At 37.6% G+C, this 16,449-nt stretch overlaps 1 protein-coding gene across 5 annotated transcripts in view; it reads left to right on the plus strand.

The window, feature by feature from the left end:
- Positions 1-16,449, plus strand: part of cdca2 (cell division cycle associated 2) — a 43,604-nt gene that overhangs the window by 13,941 nt on the left and 13,214 nt on the right. For 3 of the 5 annotated variants that reach the window (XM_057832563.1, XM_057832561.1, XM_057832562.1), the window contains exons 2-11: positions 1,242-1,422; positions 1,504-1,640; positions 3,606-3,771; positions 4,870-5,021; positions 5,231-5,389; positions 5,627-5,759; positions 5,922-6,247; positions 9,167-9,218; positions 15,523-15,597; positions 15,822-15,949. In XM_057832563.1, the coding sequence (XP_057688546.1) occupies positions 1,242-1,422; positions 1,504-1,640; positions 3,606-3,771; positions 4,870-5,021; positions 5,231-5,389; positions 5,627-5,759; positions 5,922-6,247; positions 9,167-9,218; positions 15,523-15,597; positions 15,822-15,949 (1,509 nt within the window). The remainder of the gene's footprint in view (positions 1-1,241; positions 1,423-1,503; positions 1,641-3,605; positions 3,772-4,869; positions 5,022-5,230; positions 5,390-5,626; positions 5,760-5,921; positions 6,248-9,166; positions 9,219-15,522; positions 15,598-15,821; positions 15,950-16,449) is intronic. The other 2 variants (XM_057832566.1, XM_057832565.1) reach the window with 2 other exon arrangements.

Here is a 16,449-nt window from a genome sequence, read left to right on the forward strand (position 1 = left end):
GAGGGGGGTGCATCAATAATCGTTTTATAATCGAATCGGAGCCTCTGAATCGTAATCGAATCGTTAGGTGCCCAAAGATTCCCAGCTCTAGTTAATACCCATAGTTATGATAATTTAGTTTCACCATGACATATTGTCATAAACGGTTTTAATTTCATATATTCTCTGGGGAAAATGGTTCAGAGTTTTTGACATCAGGCGTAATCTTCAAGTTGGCGAGGGTTTAATTAGCCAGTGGAGTTGATTTCAACAAATTGAGGGTAGTTTGTTAGTTTCAGGGCTCCAGAGTGGCTAAGCTAGCGCGAGTCAATTGGGCTGATTTAGCATGCCATTCATTTTCATTCATTTTTCATTCGTTTGTTTCAGGCCATGATTTTCCGTGTCAAGACAGCAAATATATACAGCTCATATAATTATATAACAAAAAAGAGCAGCTAAACAAAGTAACATTGTAACATCAACTAAATGCCTGAAAAGGAGTGGGAAGAAGAAAACGTATTTAATCCCACCCCTATTCTCATCTAATTAAGAACAAAAAAAATTTTTTTTAATTAAATTATTCCTAAACAAAAGTATAGTTATCCGCAACATGGAAGCATTTGCATGGTTGAGCACCAACGTGTTATTCCACAACGGCCAAAGAGGAGTTAGGAACTGGACTTGGAAGTGAAGGTTTATTTCAGAATAGTGTCTTCATTTGCTTCTGCTAACTGCTTGGCCATGCGTTCCTTCTCTATGGGCCATTAAAAAACAACATGCAGACATGAAAATCATCGATGACCCATGCAATCTGTAGTGTTGCCCATGTTTTCACAGGATAAAGTTTTAATAGCAGGACGAAGAGATGTCTTATTGGGTTTTGCTCGACTGCAGCGTGAGCACGATAGCCGAAGCACTCCTCTCTATTGTGGTCGTATTACGCATCTAAAAAAAAATTGTCCTGCAGAATGAAATGAATTTCGGCAGTTTTTTGTGACATTGTTTTGGCCGCATGGGTGTTTTGGAACAATGATCTGCATTTTGAATTTATTTGACTATGTTGGATCTGTATCGTTTTTTATTGGCATGCTAAGTTTGCCCAATTGACTCGCGCTATCTTAGCCACTCTGGAGCCCTGAAACTAATAAATAACGACAAACTGCACAGAATTTGTTGAAATTAACTCCACCAACTAATTAAACCTACGCTAACTCGAAGATTAAGCCTAATGTAAAAAATTCTGAACTTCCGTTTTAATACAGATGGGCACTGATGATATGGCCATGTTGGACAAGAAGACAGAACAGAAGGAGACAATATCTTCCTCTTTAGAAGAGGAGCCTAGGACTGTTTTAGGGAGCCCTATTGATTTTCTCAATGCCACACCTTCTCAGTTTGGAATTACTGTCCAGAGCTTCAACCAGTCATCAACAGAACGCAAAGGTGAGCTCACTAATTGGATTCATGAATCATGTATTTTTATAAAGGTAATTTGACCGATAACATATTTGACTCTTGCTCCAGAAAAGTCCCGTTTGGCACAATTAAGGGAGAGGAGAAAGTCTAGTATCGGCGTGAGGGGCTCACCAGAAATGAACTCACTTATCCGCTTCATCGCACGACAAAAAATGAAGAATTCATCCAACTGTCAAACTCCAGAGGTAAGAAGCAGTAACAACTAGGCAGTTTTTGTTTTGATGTCATGCTTCTTTGTGAACAGATGTTATGATTGTAGATTTTTGAGTTAACAATTACACATTTCAAGCAAAAGACAATTAAAATGAGGATTAAACCGGCAATATCACATTCATTTTAACATCTGTCAGCCCTTTCATCTGAAATTGATATGTGCATACGTTTTTTTTTTTTTTTTACTTGAACGTCCATTTGTGACATCTCCACTGTCATAATTCTTGTTATACTCTACATTTAGGCAGTGTTTTGATGTTAAACATTGATGAATCAATGCACTGCAAATGGCTATGGTAGTCTATTTTATGATTGTAATTGAGTCGCAACCACGTTACATGATCTCTTTAGTATGACACCAGATTGCTTAATTTAATTCCTTCATATGAATTTACATATCACTAACAGTGTAATTATGAGTAATTACGCAAGGCAAAATATTGCTAGGTTCACAATGTTTTGTCAGTGTCAAATAGGTTTGCCGTAGTTAATCTTTACAGATACACGATCCCTTTCACATTACCATTTCTACATTGTGAATTAATTGTATTTTGAATTTGTTTATGCTCAATCATTCAGTATGCTCGTCTTCTTTTACAGCTTATTTTTTCTTCGGTTTAGAGCTGAAACGAATACTGGAGCAACTCGAGTAACTCGAGTTTAAAAACTGATCCGAGTAATTTTATTCACCTCGAGTAATCGTTTAATTTTGACAGCTCTAAGCATCACGTTTTGCCCGGACTACTTTTAATGCGGGACAACGCGCTGATGTCATGTGCGTAGAGGAAGAAGCAATTAAAAAAAAAAAAAAACTGCCACCGACAGCCGCTACAAACGACGCCGACGTTGCTAAAAACTAGCCCGCATGATGCTACGGTGGTAGCTGGTAGCGTCTGATGCGTCTCATAGAGATCACATGTATGTTGAACTAGATGCGAAATGGCAGCGTCAGTGGCGTTAGCAAACAGCCGCCATCTTAAAGCAGTAAACTTCTAAGCTCTAATAAATAAGATTAACGTTACTGTCACTCGCTCACGTAACGTTAGCTCTGCGGAGGGCTAGGTTTCTATTAATTATGAACACTGTCGATGCGTGGCTAACGTGTCTTACACACAGGCTTTATTTAATCTGAAAACATAGCACTGTAGAATGATGAGGGTGTAAAATAAAAAATTAATAATGCTAACTGTCAATTTTAGCTCAGTAGTCATTGCTGGATAAAACACCAAGTAGCACTGGTCCCTAATGTGCTCCAATACAGCAGGTATCATACATTTATTTTGAACACTGCAAAAACTCAAAATCCTATCAGGACTTACAGTTTAAACTAACTTAAAACTTAACTAGAACTTAAAAATAGCTTGACACAAATAGAAATTCAATTGAAACACGTGGGGAAAACACCTAACTTTTAAGCGATGTGTGTTATCAAGCGTAATGGCATTTTTTGGTAAGATACTGTATGTGTATATATATATATATATATATATATATATATATATATATATATATATATATATGTATATATATATGTATATATATTTTTTTTAAAAATGTAATAAGATCTAAACGTTTTTTGAGTGAAGCAGTGAACTGGTCTTTTTTTTAAGTTCTAGTTACGTCTGAGATGCAATTGTTAGCTGTTTTCAACAATGTACATCGAAAATAAAAATTGATTGATTGATTGACTGAAAATGATTCAATATTAGATGAAATGTCTTGTTTTCTCATGTAAATTTATAATTGCTCTTTACCTAAAAATATATATGTTTTATCCGATTACTCGATTAATCGATAGAATTTTCAGTCAATTACTCGATTACTAAAATATTCGATAGCTGCATCCCTACTTTGGTTATACAAGCACTTGTTTTGTCATTGAAATCTTGAGTTGCAGCACTTACCATATATTTTGTGTCCGCTATCTGAACCCTCAGCTTGTCAAAGGTAGTCCCTTCCTTCCTCGGGTAGCGTCCACCCTGAAGCAGAAAATAGCTTCCTTTAACAGCTTGATGGGTGTGGAGGAGAGTGAGGCCTATGATCTGATGCCAAGGCAGGGGAACAACACTAGTGAATGCATCAAGACAAGAGATTATCTGTCTGGTAAGTCATTGCTACAGGATTAAAAAGTTTCATCATTCAACAATTGTTAGTCACTAGAATCTCTACATTTCTGGTTCACGATAGAAAAGCTGTGTTGTAATGCTGAAGTCCAGCTCTGACAATATTAAAACGGGTCCATCGTACCTCAAGGCAGTGCTTTGCCACATTTAATTTTGAACATTTTTTGAGTACAAGTAAATTTTTGTATGCAAAACAAAGGTCACTTTCTATCGACATTTCTCAGCTCTATATTTCTATAGCAGTAGCATAAATTGCAGCTGTACATACTGTAAAACATAAAAGATGATAAGGTAACATTGCAATCCTAACTTAATGACATTGTTTTGTCCAAATTAAATATCAGCAACTCTTTTTGCATGTAATTGTGTGACGTTATTAGATGAAAGCTAGGCGCAAGGCAGAAGTCTTCGACTAGTATAAGGATGCCGGGATTAACAATGTCGACCAGGGACACTTAAATTGTTATATTCTGATTACGGCATGCATAGCATCATTCAAACTTTCTTCAAACTGAGTTTGAAAGTAGAGAGACAAAGAATTAAATACAGTTTTGGCAAATACATTGTTTTTATATTGCTTGACAGGCACTAAAATAGTCTGATTTTAATGAAGCAAGACTGTAATACAATTATAAGAACTGAGCTCTCATATAATTGGATAATGATTGATTTTTTTTTTTTTTTTTTTTAATCATACCGATTTGCATCGTAACTAACTGCTTCAACATTGGAAGAGTACATGCCAGGCTTTAAACGGACTAGGAAAAAATGTTCCTTTCTGCTGCTACTTCTTTTTTTATTATTATCAAATGCAATTATACTACATTATTGCAGATTAAAGAGCAAAGATAGAGAGGAATTTAATTGCTTCTACAAAGGTGTTCATGTGTGGTTTTAATTGGCTAACTGGTTTGCACTCTCAGGCTGGATTTTAAAGTGCGGACAATAAAAGAACACAAACACCAATTGAAGGCAGAGACACTCATGCCTGACCTTAACCGTTTAGTCAAAGAAGAAGGTCCTCTAGTCTATTTGCGTGTCTTCATACCATTTCCATTTAGTTTATTTTTCATTTCAGATAAATACGACCAGGAAGAAGGGAAAGAGAACAAGCCTCAAGAGATGTCACCTGCACCCAGCAAGAAGCGTCGCGTAGGCCCCATCGAAGGCTGTGAAGTGCAGATTAGAGAAGCCCACACTCCAGACATTCACTTCAATGAGAGTTACAAGGTGGTAGTTTATCTCTTTGACAATTTACTTTCCTGGCTGATTTCTACTTCTCTCAAATTAATTTGTAAAGAAAAAAAATGTAATCTATTGCACTGAAATATTTAGCTCTACTTAGATGTACTGTATAGGTTCTTGTAAAAGTTCAAGCTTTTTTGTTTTTTGTTTTTTTTACTGATAGAAATGTTGAAAGTATTTTGTCATATATACAGGGAGATAAGGAACCAATGGCAGAATGCAATGATACTGTCAGCAAAGGACCACTGCTGTCTATTAAGACTGAAGAAGAAGCCTCACGTAAGCTTCTTTGTACACCCCGTCATGATCATCTTGAGCGACCCATGACCTTTTCTTCACAAAACAACCAACAGGTATGAGGTTTAATTTGCACTCATTTGCAATTTAGCAATGAATCACGAAACGTGAAGTTAATTTTCAAGTTAACTTCAGGAGGAGGGTATTCCCCCAATTTTTTTATCTATCATGCTACCTATGGGTTTACTATGTCAACATCAACAACAAAGCTAGTGATAGCAGCATTTATATGTGCGTTAAGTGGAGACATTTTATCTGCAGTCTAATGGAATGACAAAGTTATTACTTCTCAGCAGGACAATGAATTTGAACCTCAAAGCCCCAGTCGAGCACAGCGCAGTGACCTTACATCAGCTTCACCAGTCAAGTCATTTTCTGCTTTTCAATTTTCTCCTCTATCTCCTCAACTGGAGATGAAATCAGCAGGTAAAAGACTGCTCTCAGTCATGCAAGAATAACTGAGGTTTTTTGGGTTTTTTTGTGTTCGACTGTGAAATATTGACTTCAATTGTCACACGTTTTATTAAGTATGTACAGATAATCAACTGTATTGAATGCTATCAATTTGAATCATTCTTGTTCATACAGACAAAAACAACTCCACTGGGATATCTGTAACCGCAACAAAAAAGAAGCGGGTGCATTTTGGATGTCCGCTTTCCCCTGAGTTGTTTGATAATCAGCTGCCTCCCAGCACTCCGTTAAGGAAAGGAGGAACACCAGCTCGAACCCTCACACCAGGTGGGATCTTAAAGATGCACTCTGCTTTGAAGACGCCCCAGAGGGATGGATATTGCACGCCACAAGCACAGCCGGAGCTCATCAGTGAATTTGGTGCCTCTCCGGTGCTTGCGATGTCTCACAACCGCAGAATATTTCGCATGGCAGAAGACGGAGTGGAGAAGTGGGAAAAGGTATATTACTCGTCTTATTTTAAAATAGAGTGTCAGAAATGTGTTGAGATTATGATTTGACCGTCAAATCCCTTTTAGACAGTCCTTGATGATTTCTAAATTTAACATACACTGCTGGTATTGGCACCCCCCTGCAATTCTGTCGGATAATGCTCAATTTCTCCCAGAAAATAATTGCAATTATTTTGGTAGTATTTAGGGCTGTGACAAAGTATTGAAATGGTGATATTTCATGATACTTTGTATCACAAAAGGTTATCGATATGCTCCTGCCAAGAATCGAGATAGTTTTAAAAATGTGTCAATGTCTTAAAAAAAAATAAAAAAGGAATCAACAAGTTGCTACCAATATCTCCCACCATAATAGTGTCTCAGTTAACTCTAAGGCTGCGTTGACGGTGCACGACGCCGAATCCATTTAGACTGGGAACATTCGTTCATTCGAAACCACTGTCATTCTGTCCGATTTTCGGGGCATTTACAGGTCATTTCCTGTTGAGTTTGAGTCACTGCCTATTCATTTGGGTGATTCCCAGGGTCACTTCCTGTTTATTTTGAGTTACAGAACAGAAGGTGACCCATAAAATACCCCAAAATCAACAGGAAGTAACTGAAAATCAACAGGAAAATGACCTTAAGTAGCCCAAAATTACCTCATTGCCTGGCATTGGCTGCCACTGACGTCCATAGACGTTCAATCCGTTTGAAGTGGGAGGGATGGCAACGAATGAACAAATTGCCACCCTCCCAGTTCAAATGGATTGGACGTCTACTAGTGATAAACGCATTCCAATTCATAGCAGATGCTTGTTTTTCTGTTTATTATTTGTTTGTAGAATATCCTAGAATGATTTCCTGACCACTGTATCTATAATCGTTGTATCACCATATCGTCAGATCATCGTTATCGTTAGCTTTGTATCGCAAATCGTATCGCACCGTGAGTTACCAAGAGGTTCCCACTTTTAGTAGTAATATCCTCATTTATTTTGCTTGCAATGAAAAAAACACAAAAGAGAATGAAAAAAAAATTAAACCATGATAATTTTACACAAAACTCCAAAAATGGCACCGTCAGCCTAATACTTGCTAGCACAAACTTTAGACAAAACTGCTTTCCGTATTCATCAGTGAGTTTCTTACAATGCTCTGCTGGAATTTTAGACCATTCTTCTTTGGCCAACTGCTCTAGGTCTCTGAGATTTGAAGGGTGCCTTCTCCAAACTACCATTTTCAGATCTCTCCACAGGTGTGGCTTTTTTATGTCTCTGGGTCAGAAGTGGGGTCTTCCTGGGTATCCTACCATAGTGTCCCTTTTCATTCAGACGCCAACGGATAGTACAGGTTGACACTGTTGTACCCTCGAACTGCAGGACAGCTTAAACTTGTTTGGATGTTAGTCAAGGTTCTTTATCCACCATCTGCACAATCTTTCGTTGAAATTTCTCGTCAATTTTCTTTTCCGCCCACATCTGGGGAGGTTAGCCGCAGTGCCATGGGCTTTACACTTATTGATGACACTGTGCACGGTAGACACAGGAACATTCAGGTCTTTTGAGATTGACTTGTAGCCTTGAGATTGCCTAAGCTTCCACACAATTTTGCTTCTCAAGTCCTCAGAAAGTATATTGGTCTTCTTTCTTTTCTCCATGCTCAATGTGGTACAAACAAGGACAGAGGTTGAGTCAACTTTAATCCATTTTAACTGGCTGTAAGTGTGATTTAGTCATTGCCAACACCTGTGATGTGCCACAGGTAAGTAACAGGTGCTGATAAATTACACAAATTAGAGGAGCATCACATGATTTTTTTAAAGTCTGCCAATACTTTTGTCCGGCCCATTTTTGGAGTTTTGTGTAAAATGATAATGATTAATTTTTTTTTGTGTGTTTTTTCATCGCAAGCAAAATGAACATATTACTACTAAAGCATTTGTAATTGCAATAATTTTCTGGGACATATTTTATCTGACAGAACTGCAGGGGTGCCAATACTTTTGGCCAGCAGTGTATTAGTGATCAGTACCATCAAAAACATTTTTAAAAATATACTTTATACAGCGTGTAAAGCATAAACTAACTTTTAATAAGTGTTTTTAGCAAAAGATAATTTCCTTATCTCAGCACGAACATTGTTTTGTATCAACCTCCTTTGTCTTGCCATCAGTATTGATCTAGCTGACTGACCAAACATGTTATTATTCGTAAACAGTATCACATTCATGCTTTGTGAGAAATTCTTGCCAAAGATAACCATAATTGTCTTCATTCATCAAATAAGGGTGTAGACACAGTGCCATAAAAAATTAATCATGTCTTAGACAAATATGGTACAACTAGCAATTAAGTTTACACTTAATGATTTTCAACCTTATTATAAGAAAGAATTTGTTATTATGAGTAACATACTGTTTTGTATTATTATAAAATTTCATTCATCCATCCTCCAGGCCGCTTATCCTAACAAGGGTCGTGGGTATTATTATATTTGCATAATTAGAATACCTCTGAATTTAATGTTCTTATTATACATATTTCTTATACTTTCAGAGACAGTGGTCACTACAGTGACAGCTAGACCTTTAACCCTTTATTGGGCATGTGACTTTTTGGTCATTCAAAAAATAAAGACTAGAAACTATTATTATCCAGTCTATTTAAAAAAATATATTCATACCTCTTTTATATAGTTTAAATTAATTTATTCATTAAAACATTGTTAATACAAACAAGATTAATGAAATTTAAATGTGGAAATATGAAATACTCGTCACAGACCCAAGTAACGTGCAACAGACATCAATGGCAGCTAGTGAGTTAAATGAGCGCCATGTGAGGGTTTAAAAAAAATTTTTTTTTAATCAGTGCATTAAAGGGTTAAGTAATAATCACTACTGAAACTTTTTATTTCTCTGTCTAGATTATTTTTCCTTCAAAAGAAGAAACGGACTCTGCAGATATGACTGATACAGGTTTGATAATTCATTTTGTTGACAGTTTAGATTTTAGTGTAAAGTCTGCAGAATTTAAGCCTGGCAAGCCAGCCAGACCTTTGCCATGTACAAAATACATGGCAATGCAGTCTTTTCTTCTGTGGGTTGTGCTGGATTTCAAAATCAGTGCTAGTGGCAGTGGGGCTAACAAGCACCGATTGAATCTGAAAGAACCAATCAAAGAAGCACGGAATGAGACTTGAGACACTGTTGGTTGTATTTAATTTGTAGTTCTCAAACAATCATGGCATGCAGTCACAACAACTGCTGTTTTGTGTGAAAACCTAAGAGTACATGGTGTATTGTCGTGTACAGTACAGTGGACTCTCATGATAAGACCACCTCACTTTACACATTTTTCATGATACACGCATCGTCACGGAAGAAAATGAATCATTATGCAAATTTTCATGATACAAGCGAAATCCAGAAAAGCTTCTGTCTCGCTTCCCATTTCTGAGTGCCTTGGCATCAGCTCTTTCGCTTTTGTCTCTTGTCTCAATGTGGAATACGAGCATCTCACATCAACAAAATCCCCACCTGCCGTTCATCCTCAATGTCTCCAGTGACTAGGGGTGCACGATATCCATTTTTTTAAACCGATATCTATAACTTCCTGCTCCTCAAAACCGATACCGATATCGATAACCGACAATAAATATATAATTTTTTAAATGTTTCTGAACACCTGGAGGTTTGAAAAAAAATACTAGTGGTGGATTTAACATAGATTTGCCTTTGATCTCACCAGATTTTTCATAATGACATGAACAAAACAGTGCGTTTCACTTCTGCACTGCCCGACAGCCAGCTAAGAATGAATGCACTTCCATAAAGCACAAGGCTTGGTCTTTTCTTGCTTTTATGGAAAGACACTCATCTTAATATTGTGAAAGTACAACAGAAAAATACACATATTCAATACTCAATATACAACAAACTGCACAATACAATTATATACATAACTATTATACTTATAGCATAGCACACTAGCTTGAGCTACTAAAGCATTGGCTGGCTTCTATAACACAATTTATGAAGTTCTGTACATATATGACCCTTCACCACAGAAGTAAACATATATTGCTCATCCATTTGTTATAGTAAACATAAAATACATACATATATTTCCGAGGCGGAAAAGTAACAGAAAGCATTCACGACTGTCAATGCTACTGCTAGACACCGCAATGTGTAAGTGATTGAACCAAACTACTGTAACCAAAAATAGATGCAGTGAATTATTCTGAGCAGCAGGTCGGAGCAATGCCCCGCAAATGGTCAACTGATTTCCCATACTAGTGTGTAAACTGTAAAGCCAGAACAGTACATATTATTGGTCCTATTATAAATGTTATTGGCTTTATCGGGATGACGTCATAATTCCTATTATCACCACTACCAGTGACAAATTTTTTTCTCAAAGTGAATAAGAATCATTTGTGCTTACAAGTGAACATAAACCATGTTCCCTAGTTTACTTATACCCAAAATTTTGTATTGTTCATCTTTGTCTATGGTTTCCTTTATTGTTACGTTGTATATATGGGTGCCCGTCCTCTCTCTCTTCTTGCCTGGCTCGCACTTTTGTTATGATGCTACACTTCATCCCTTATTGTAAGTGCTTATATACAGGTACTCCCCGGGTACGACACCGGCGTCTCGTCCGCCATTGTCTGCAGTCGGGTTTTTTTTTTAACATGCCTAAACAGTACCTTATTGTACCACACAGTTACTGTGATCCAGGTTTTTGCACTTCCGATCCGATATTGATACTGGCCGATACCGATACCGGCCTATCTGAGCATGTATTAAAGTTTAAAGTTATTTAGCCTCCTTACTTAGTTGTCAGACTCATGTTGAAAAGGGTTTTAGTACTCTTGATAACAACTAGCCAGCTGAATTAGGTGAGTTTGAATAACACACAATGGTTGGTAACAAGAAACTGACCTGTTTATTCAGTGACAAACACAAAACATGATAAATGACAAACAGAAATGGCATAGTCAGTCAGTAAAATGTGCAAATAATATTGTAAACTGTCAGTGGAAAATCCCACAAACCCCACAAGCTATTAGATGCTTTTAATGTTTCGTGCATTAGTTACAAAAATTGTATAAAAAGCCTCTCAAGTTTAAATAAACGACTATTTCAGTATCAAGTTAACATTTTATAACAGTAAATAAAATACTCAAGTCCCCATTCTGTATCAGCAGCTTTGAACTACATTCAATTAATTTAATTTTGCGAATCAACTGTTTAAGTTGTTAAAATTGCTCCCGTTATTCCATAATTTCTGTTCTGTGTACTATTGACATGTGAAAGTTTTAAAACTGTTTTGAAGATAGATTCAAGTCAAGATTTTGCCGATTTAGGAGTATTTTAGATAAAAAGTTAATTAGGTTCGCTTGGAAGGTTCACTACAACACCCTACAAGGGAAGTCTCCTGCTTTAAGATGGCGGCTGTTTACTAACGCACCTAGTTTTCAATGCATGTGTATGTCGCTAAATGCTTGATTAGGTTGGTTGTATTAAAACTTCTTACAGCTTTACCACCACGCTTTACTTTATTGTAGCATACGTTGCACTCTGCCTCTTCGTCTTTGTCGTCCTTTAAGGTGAAATGATCCCACACAGCTGAATTTTTTACAGATAAAGTCTCTCGGTAAATTGGGAGACGGTGATGTAGTGTGTTGAAGGTGTGCCGTAAAATACGGACCGGATTTTAGGGAAACCGAAGCAAAAACTGGAACGGATTATGTATATCGGTGCTCTGGAAAACCTGGACCGGATTTTGGGGGGGGGGAAAAAACTGGATCGGAAGTCTGGATCGGAATTTTTCCGTGTCGGCCGATCCGATACCGATCCGGATTTTTTTGCCCATATCGGCGTCCGATCCGATCCAAATATCGGATCGGGACATCTCTAACACAGTATCTTATTTTTAACTTTATTAATTTGACGTGTTCTTTCCTCACTAAACGTGAAATTGTTCAGCTTGACACAGCAACAAGGAAATTGTGGTTTTTGAAGGTTTTTTCCTTCTTTCACCTTGGACAATTTGTAAAGCTGTAGCACACATATGTACATTTATGTTCAAACGACACACATTTTCACAATAAAACACCTGACACAAAACAATTGGTGTTCAAACTTCCCTCTCGTCCTTACAAAATGTAAAGTTAGTTGATTAAATTACCGCAATTTCTCGAATATAACGCACACTTTCCCCCTAAATCAACTTATAAAATCATGGTGGGCATTATAAACGGGTACATGGATGGAGACAGAAATATATATATAAAAACCGATTTTTTTTTCATTGACACGGCCATGTTGTGTTGAAGAAACGTATGCGGCGATCCGTTGCTGACCATTACGGTACGTGACGTCACCATTTTGTTTTGGTAATACTTCACTCTGATCGGCCGAATGATTTCGTCTGTGTTAAATTTTGCTTTTTTCACTCTTCATAAAGCACAGAATTTAGTTTCTTGAACTCATTTGAGTCAACGTTTATTGCAGCTCCGCAACTCAGACCATAACAAACGTAACAACACAGACTTCCTGTGTGTGTCCGTCAACTATATCTGTCCCTCGGGAAACTCAAACCCAAAATAACAATAGTTCCTATTGTTACTGTCGTGTCGACAGCGATGAGCTCTCTCGGATTTCCGACTTACGTTCTCACTTTCATTTTACCGTATCAATCAATGGAAGAAACATTTATTCATTATGATGAAACGAGCAAGTTATACAGCAGCCTTTATAAGGAAAGTCACATCGGTTTTGTTTTTTTCTAGATTCTGGTAAGTTGGAGAAGTTGTCAAATCATATTATTTCCGTAAATATTGTCAGTTTATGGTAATGTTTTAAACTACCAATATGCTATGCTTGTGCTGTGTTTCACCTGTCAGTAAAATGACATTTCTGTATCTGTACACGAGCTCTGTTTTCTTGCATTCTTCTATTTATTGGTGCTAAAATTTGGGTGGGCGTTATAAACGCTTACAATAATTTTCCCTAGATTTTACAAGTAAATTTGGAGTGCGCATTATACACTGGTGCGCCTTATATTCGGGAAATTACGGTAGCCTAGTATGCCTAGCAAAGTCCGCTAGCTTAAATGTTACGAATGCTTACGTGTTTACAATTTTCATAGCAAATCGCTCACATACAACTCCACAAACTGCAGCTCTATGCTTAATTACAAATGCATACACAAACGTATATTAGCTGAAAAAACTTACAGCCTTATGTGGGCCTAACGCAGTACTTCTCAAATGGTGGGGCGCGCCCCCCCCCAGGGGGGCGCAGAGCGATGCCAGGGGGGGCGCGAGTGACCTCGGGGAACATGCTTTTTTTTTTTTTTTTTTTTTGGCGTACTAGAATAAAGTGTACTTGCACATCCACTCCGTGGGTGGCAGTGGCGCTCTCATTTTCAAAGTGCGTGCAGTATTTTTGAAGTAAGCAAGAGCACACGGAAGAGACTCATGCAGAGCTGGACTCACGCAGCGACCCACTGTCTTTCTCACGTGTCCGGCCGAGAAGTGTTGTTTTCGGCTTGGGATCGTCACGACCACCGCCCTCACCTACGGTTCTCCCTCGGCCGCCGAGAATGCGCTTTTTTCGGGCCGTTTGCCTTTGACTTTTAATATAGTGGGAAATGAGGAAAGACCACTGTTTACTGAGTCTAAAAATGATTATAGCGGAGAAGCCAAATCAGTTAAGACGCCACGTTTTTCAGCGAAAATGTGCCGAATATTGCCAATTGTCACAATCGTCCCGCTTTGTCAGTGTTATATCAGTAAACCAGTGAGCACTGTGGTGAATCAGCGAAAATAAAAACTTTCCTTCTGTCCAGAGACCTTTTTCCCCCCTTCTATTCAGTTTTGTTTTTTTTTCGGTCAAATTTTTTGGCATGTTGTCCTGAAGAGTAAATGTTTCTAATCAATTTGAATTTGTTATTATTTACTGATTTTATTACATTTTATTTTTCAGTATCAAATGGTCAAAAATGTACCTTGAGTGTATTTTTACAGTTTGGATGTGACTTTTTTTTTTTTTAACTTCAGGCAAATTGATGCGCATTGTCTTTTCTGTTACAAGCAACACAATGTTAAAAAAGTTATACTTTATTATAAGTTGATCTATGTTACTTTTTTTCTTTAATAGAAAAAAAAAGGACACAATGTTAGGCTGAGGCGTACTTATAATAGTAATATAGACGAATGATACTATTTACAGTGGCGGCAGAGAGTTGGGGGGGGCGCGAAACATTTACGTCTTCCTTGGGGGGGCGTAACAGAAAATAATTGAGAAGCACTGGCCTAACGAGAGGGCAGCTGTCCTATATCCATATCACGCAAGTCTCCTACTCAGTCATAGAAGCCAAGGCGAGAGTCCAGCCACACCCAATGCTGCCACCAGAGGACAGTGTATCCTCCACCATTAAACAAAATACAATACTTTTGGACTTTTTGGATAGTTTTTTTTTTTTTTTTAATAGTTAATTCCGATTTACGTGGAAGTTCGGGTCACGTCGCCAGCATAGAAACTGAACTCGTTTGTAACCCGGGGACTACCTGTATAAATAACAATGTTTTTATACTTTTAATTTCTTTTTCAGATTATGTAGCCTTTAAAATGATGTCTCGAACCATTATTTAGGGGTAACATGAGGGTTCATTCTGAGTTTTGCATGCATTTAGTGGAATTCAGTTATTTTTTTATGCAGAAAATCCATTCATTATACAAGCACGTTCACATTACGACCTTGGTCGTGCAATGGATTGTGCTTGTATCATGAAAGTCCACTGTAGGCCCTACTTGTTTTTGAAAAGAATACAAACGTTCAAAAATTTGTGGAGTTGGGTCTGCCTTTGACTCTGTCTTATGTGTGCAAAGTTTGGTGTTCTATCGGGTTTCGAACAAGACTTTTCAATGCACAAGCAATAGCAGAATGCTGTGGAAGAAAAAGTGGCATTGAGTTACCTACAGCAGCCTCTTTGTCGGACATATGGGACAAAAGAGGAGAACACACAACACCTTTCAAAACGCCCAGGAGCATATAAAAGATTCGCTGTTCCTCCCTTTACGACACATCATAAAGTGCTGACTCGCGTGCTGTGATTCGTCAGTGTATATTGGACTGGAGTGAAATTCCAATTGAAACCACGGAAGACCATACTGACTTACTGTATATCTTGTACATGACGAAGTCGGGCACTTGCTTGGCTAGCAGAATGCATAACTTTTTTCTTTTTTTTTTCCCTCCTCCAAGATTCAATAAATTATGCCCAGTTGAATTTAAATGAAGCTTTCTGCGAGGAACTTCTTTCTCCAGAGGTAACAACAGGTAAAACCTAATGTTTAAACGTTTTTATTGATGCAATGCCTTGAGAAATAATTAAGAGCCACATAAAAATATTCACATGTCTATTCACTTACGCTGAAACCAATTTACTTATTTTTGATATTCCATGATCTACTTTAACTTCAAGAATCCCCATTATTATTCCGTAAGCCCAGTTGTATTTTATTACTACTTCAGAAAGTCACTTCAACAGTTTTTCCCCTTAGAAGTGAAGTCTGAGACAAGTCAAGCCTCGCAGCTGAATGCCCCAAATGAGCTTTTGGCTTCGTCTGAGGAAAAACAACCTGAAGCTGTCAGAAACGCTACGGCTAGATTACGGAACAGGGAAAAAAAGGTCTGTTGTACATTCTTATTTACGTCGATATGCCATTTTCATTTTAAAGTGAATCCTTCAAAAGTGAACATCCCGAAAGTTGTACAATTTGGAGGTGTTCAGTTGAGGCCTATCCCAGTTGACACCTGTCTACAGTTGGACTGCTCACCAGTCTTTGCTGTACTTGTGGACAAATACACATCGATACATGCAAACACACACACACACACATAGGCCTGAACGATATTGGAAAAAACTATTGTTGCAATTTTGGGGGGGTTTGCGATATATTGCGATATTAAAAATATACAGTATATATACAGTACTGTGCAAACGTTTTAGGCAGGACACGTGCCTAAAACGTTTGCACAGTACTGTATATTTTTATTATATTATGTATTTACAGGATATACTGTATGTATATATTTTCCCCAAGTGGAAGCTTCCATGATCCTAATGAATTTAATAATAAAAAATATAAACACAGTACTGTGCAAAAGTTTTAGGCGGGTGTCCTGCCT

The sequence above is a fragment of the Corythoichthys intestinalis genome, chromosome 3, assembly GCF_030265065.1.
Source record: "Corythoichthys intestinalis isolate RoL2023-P3 chromosome 3, ASM3026506v1, whole genome shotgun sequence".
Lineage (NCBI taxonomy): Eukaryota > Metazoa > Chordata > Actinopteri > Syngnathiformes > Syngnathidae > Corythoichthys > Corythoichthys intestinalis.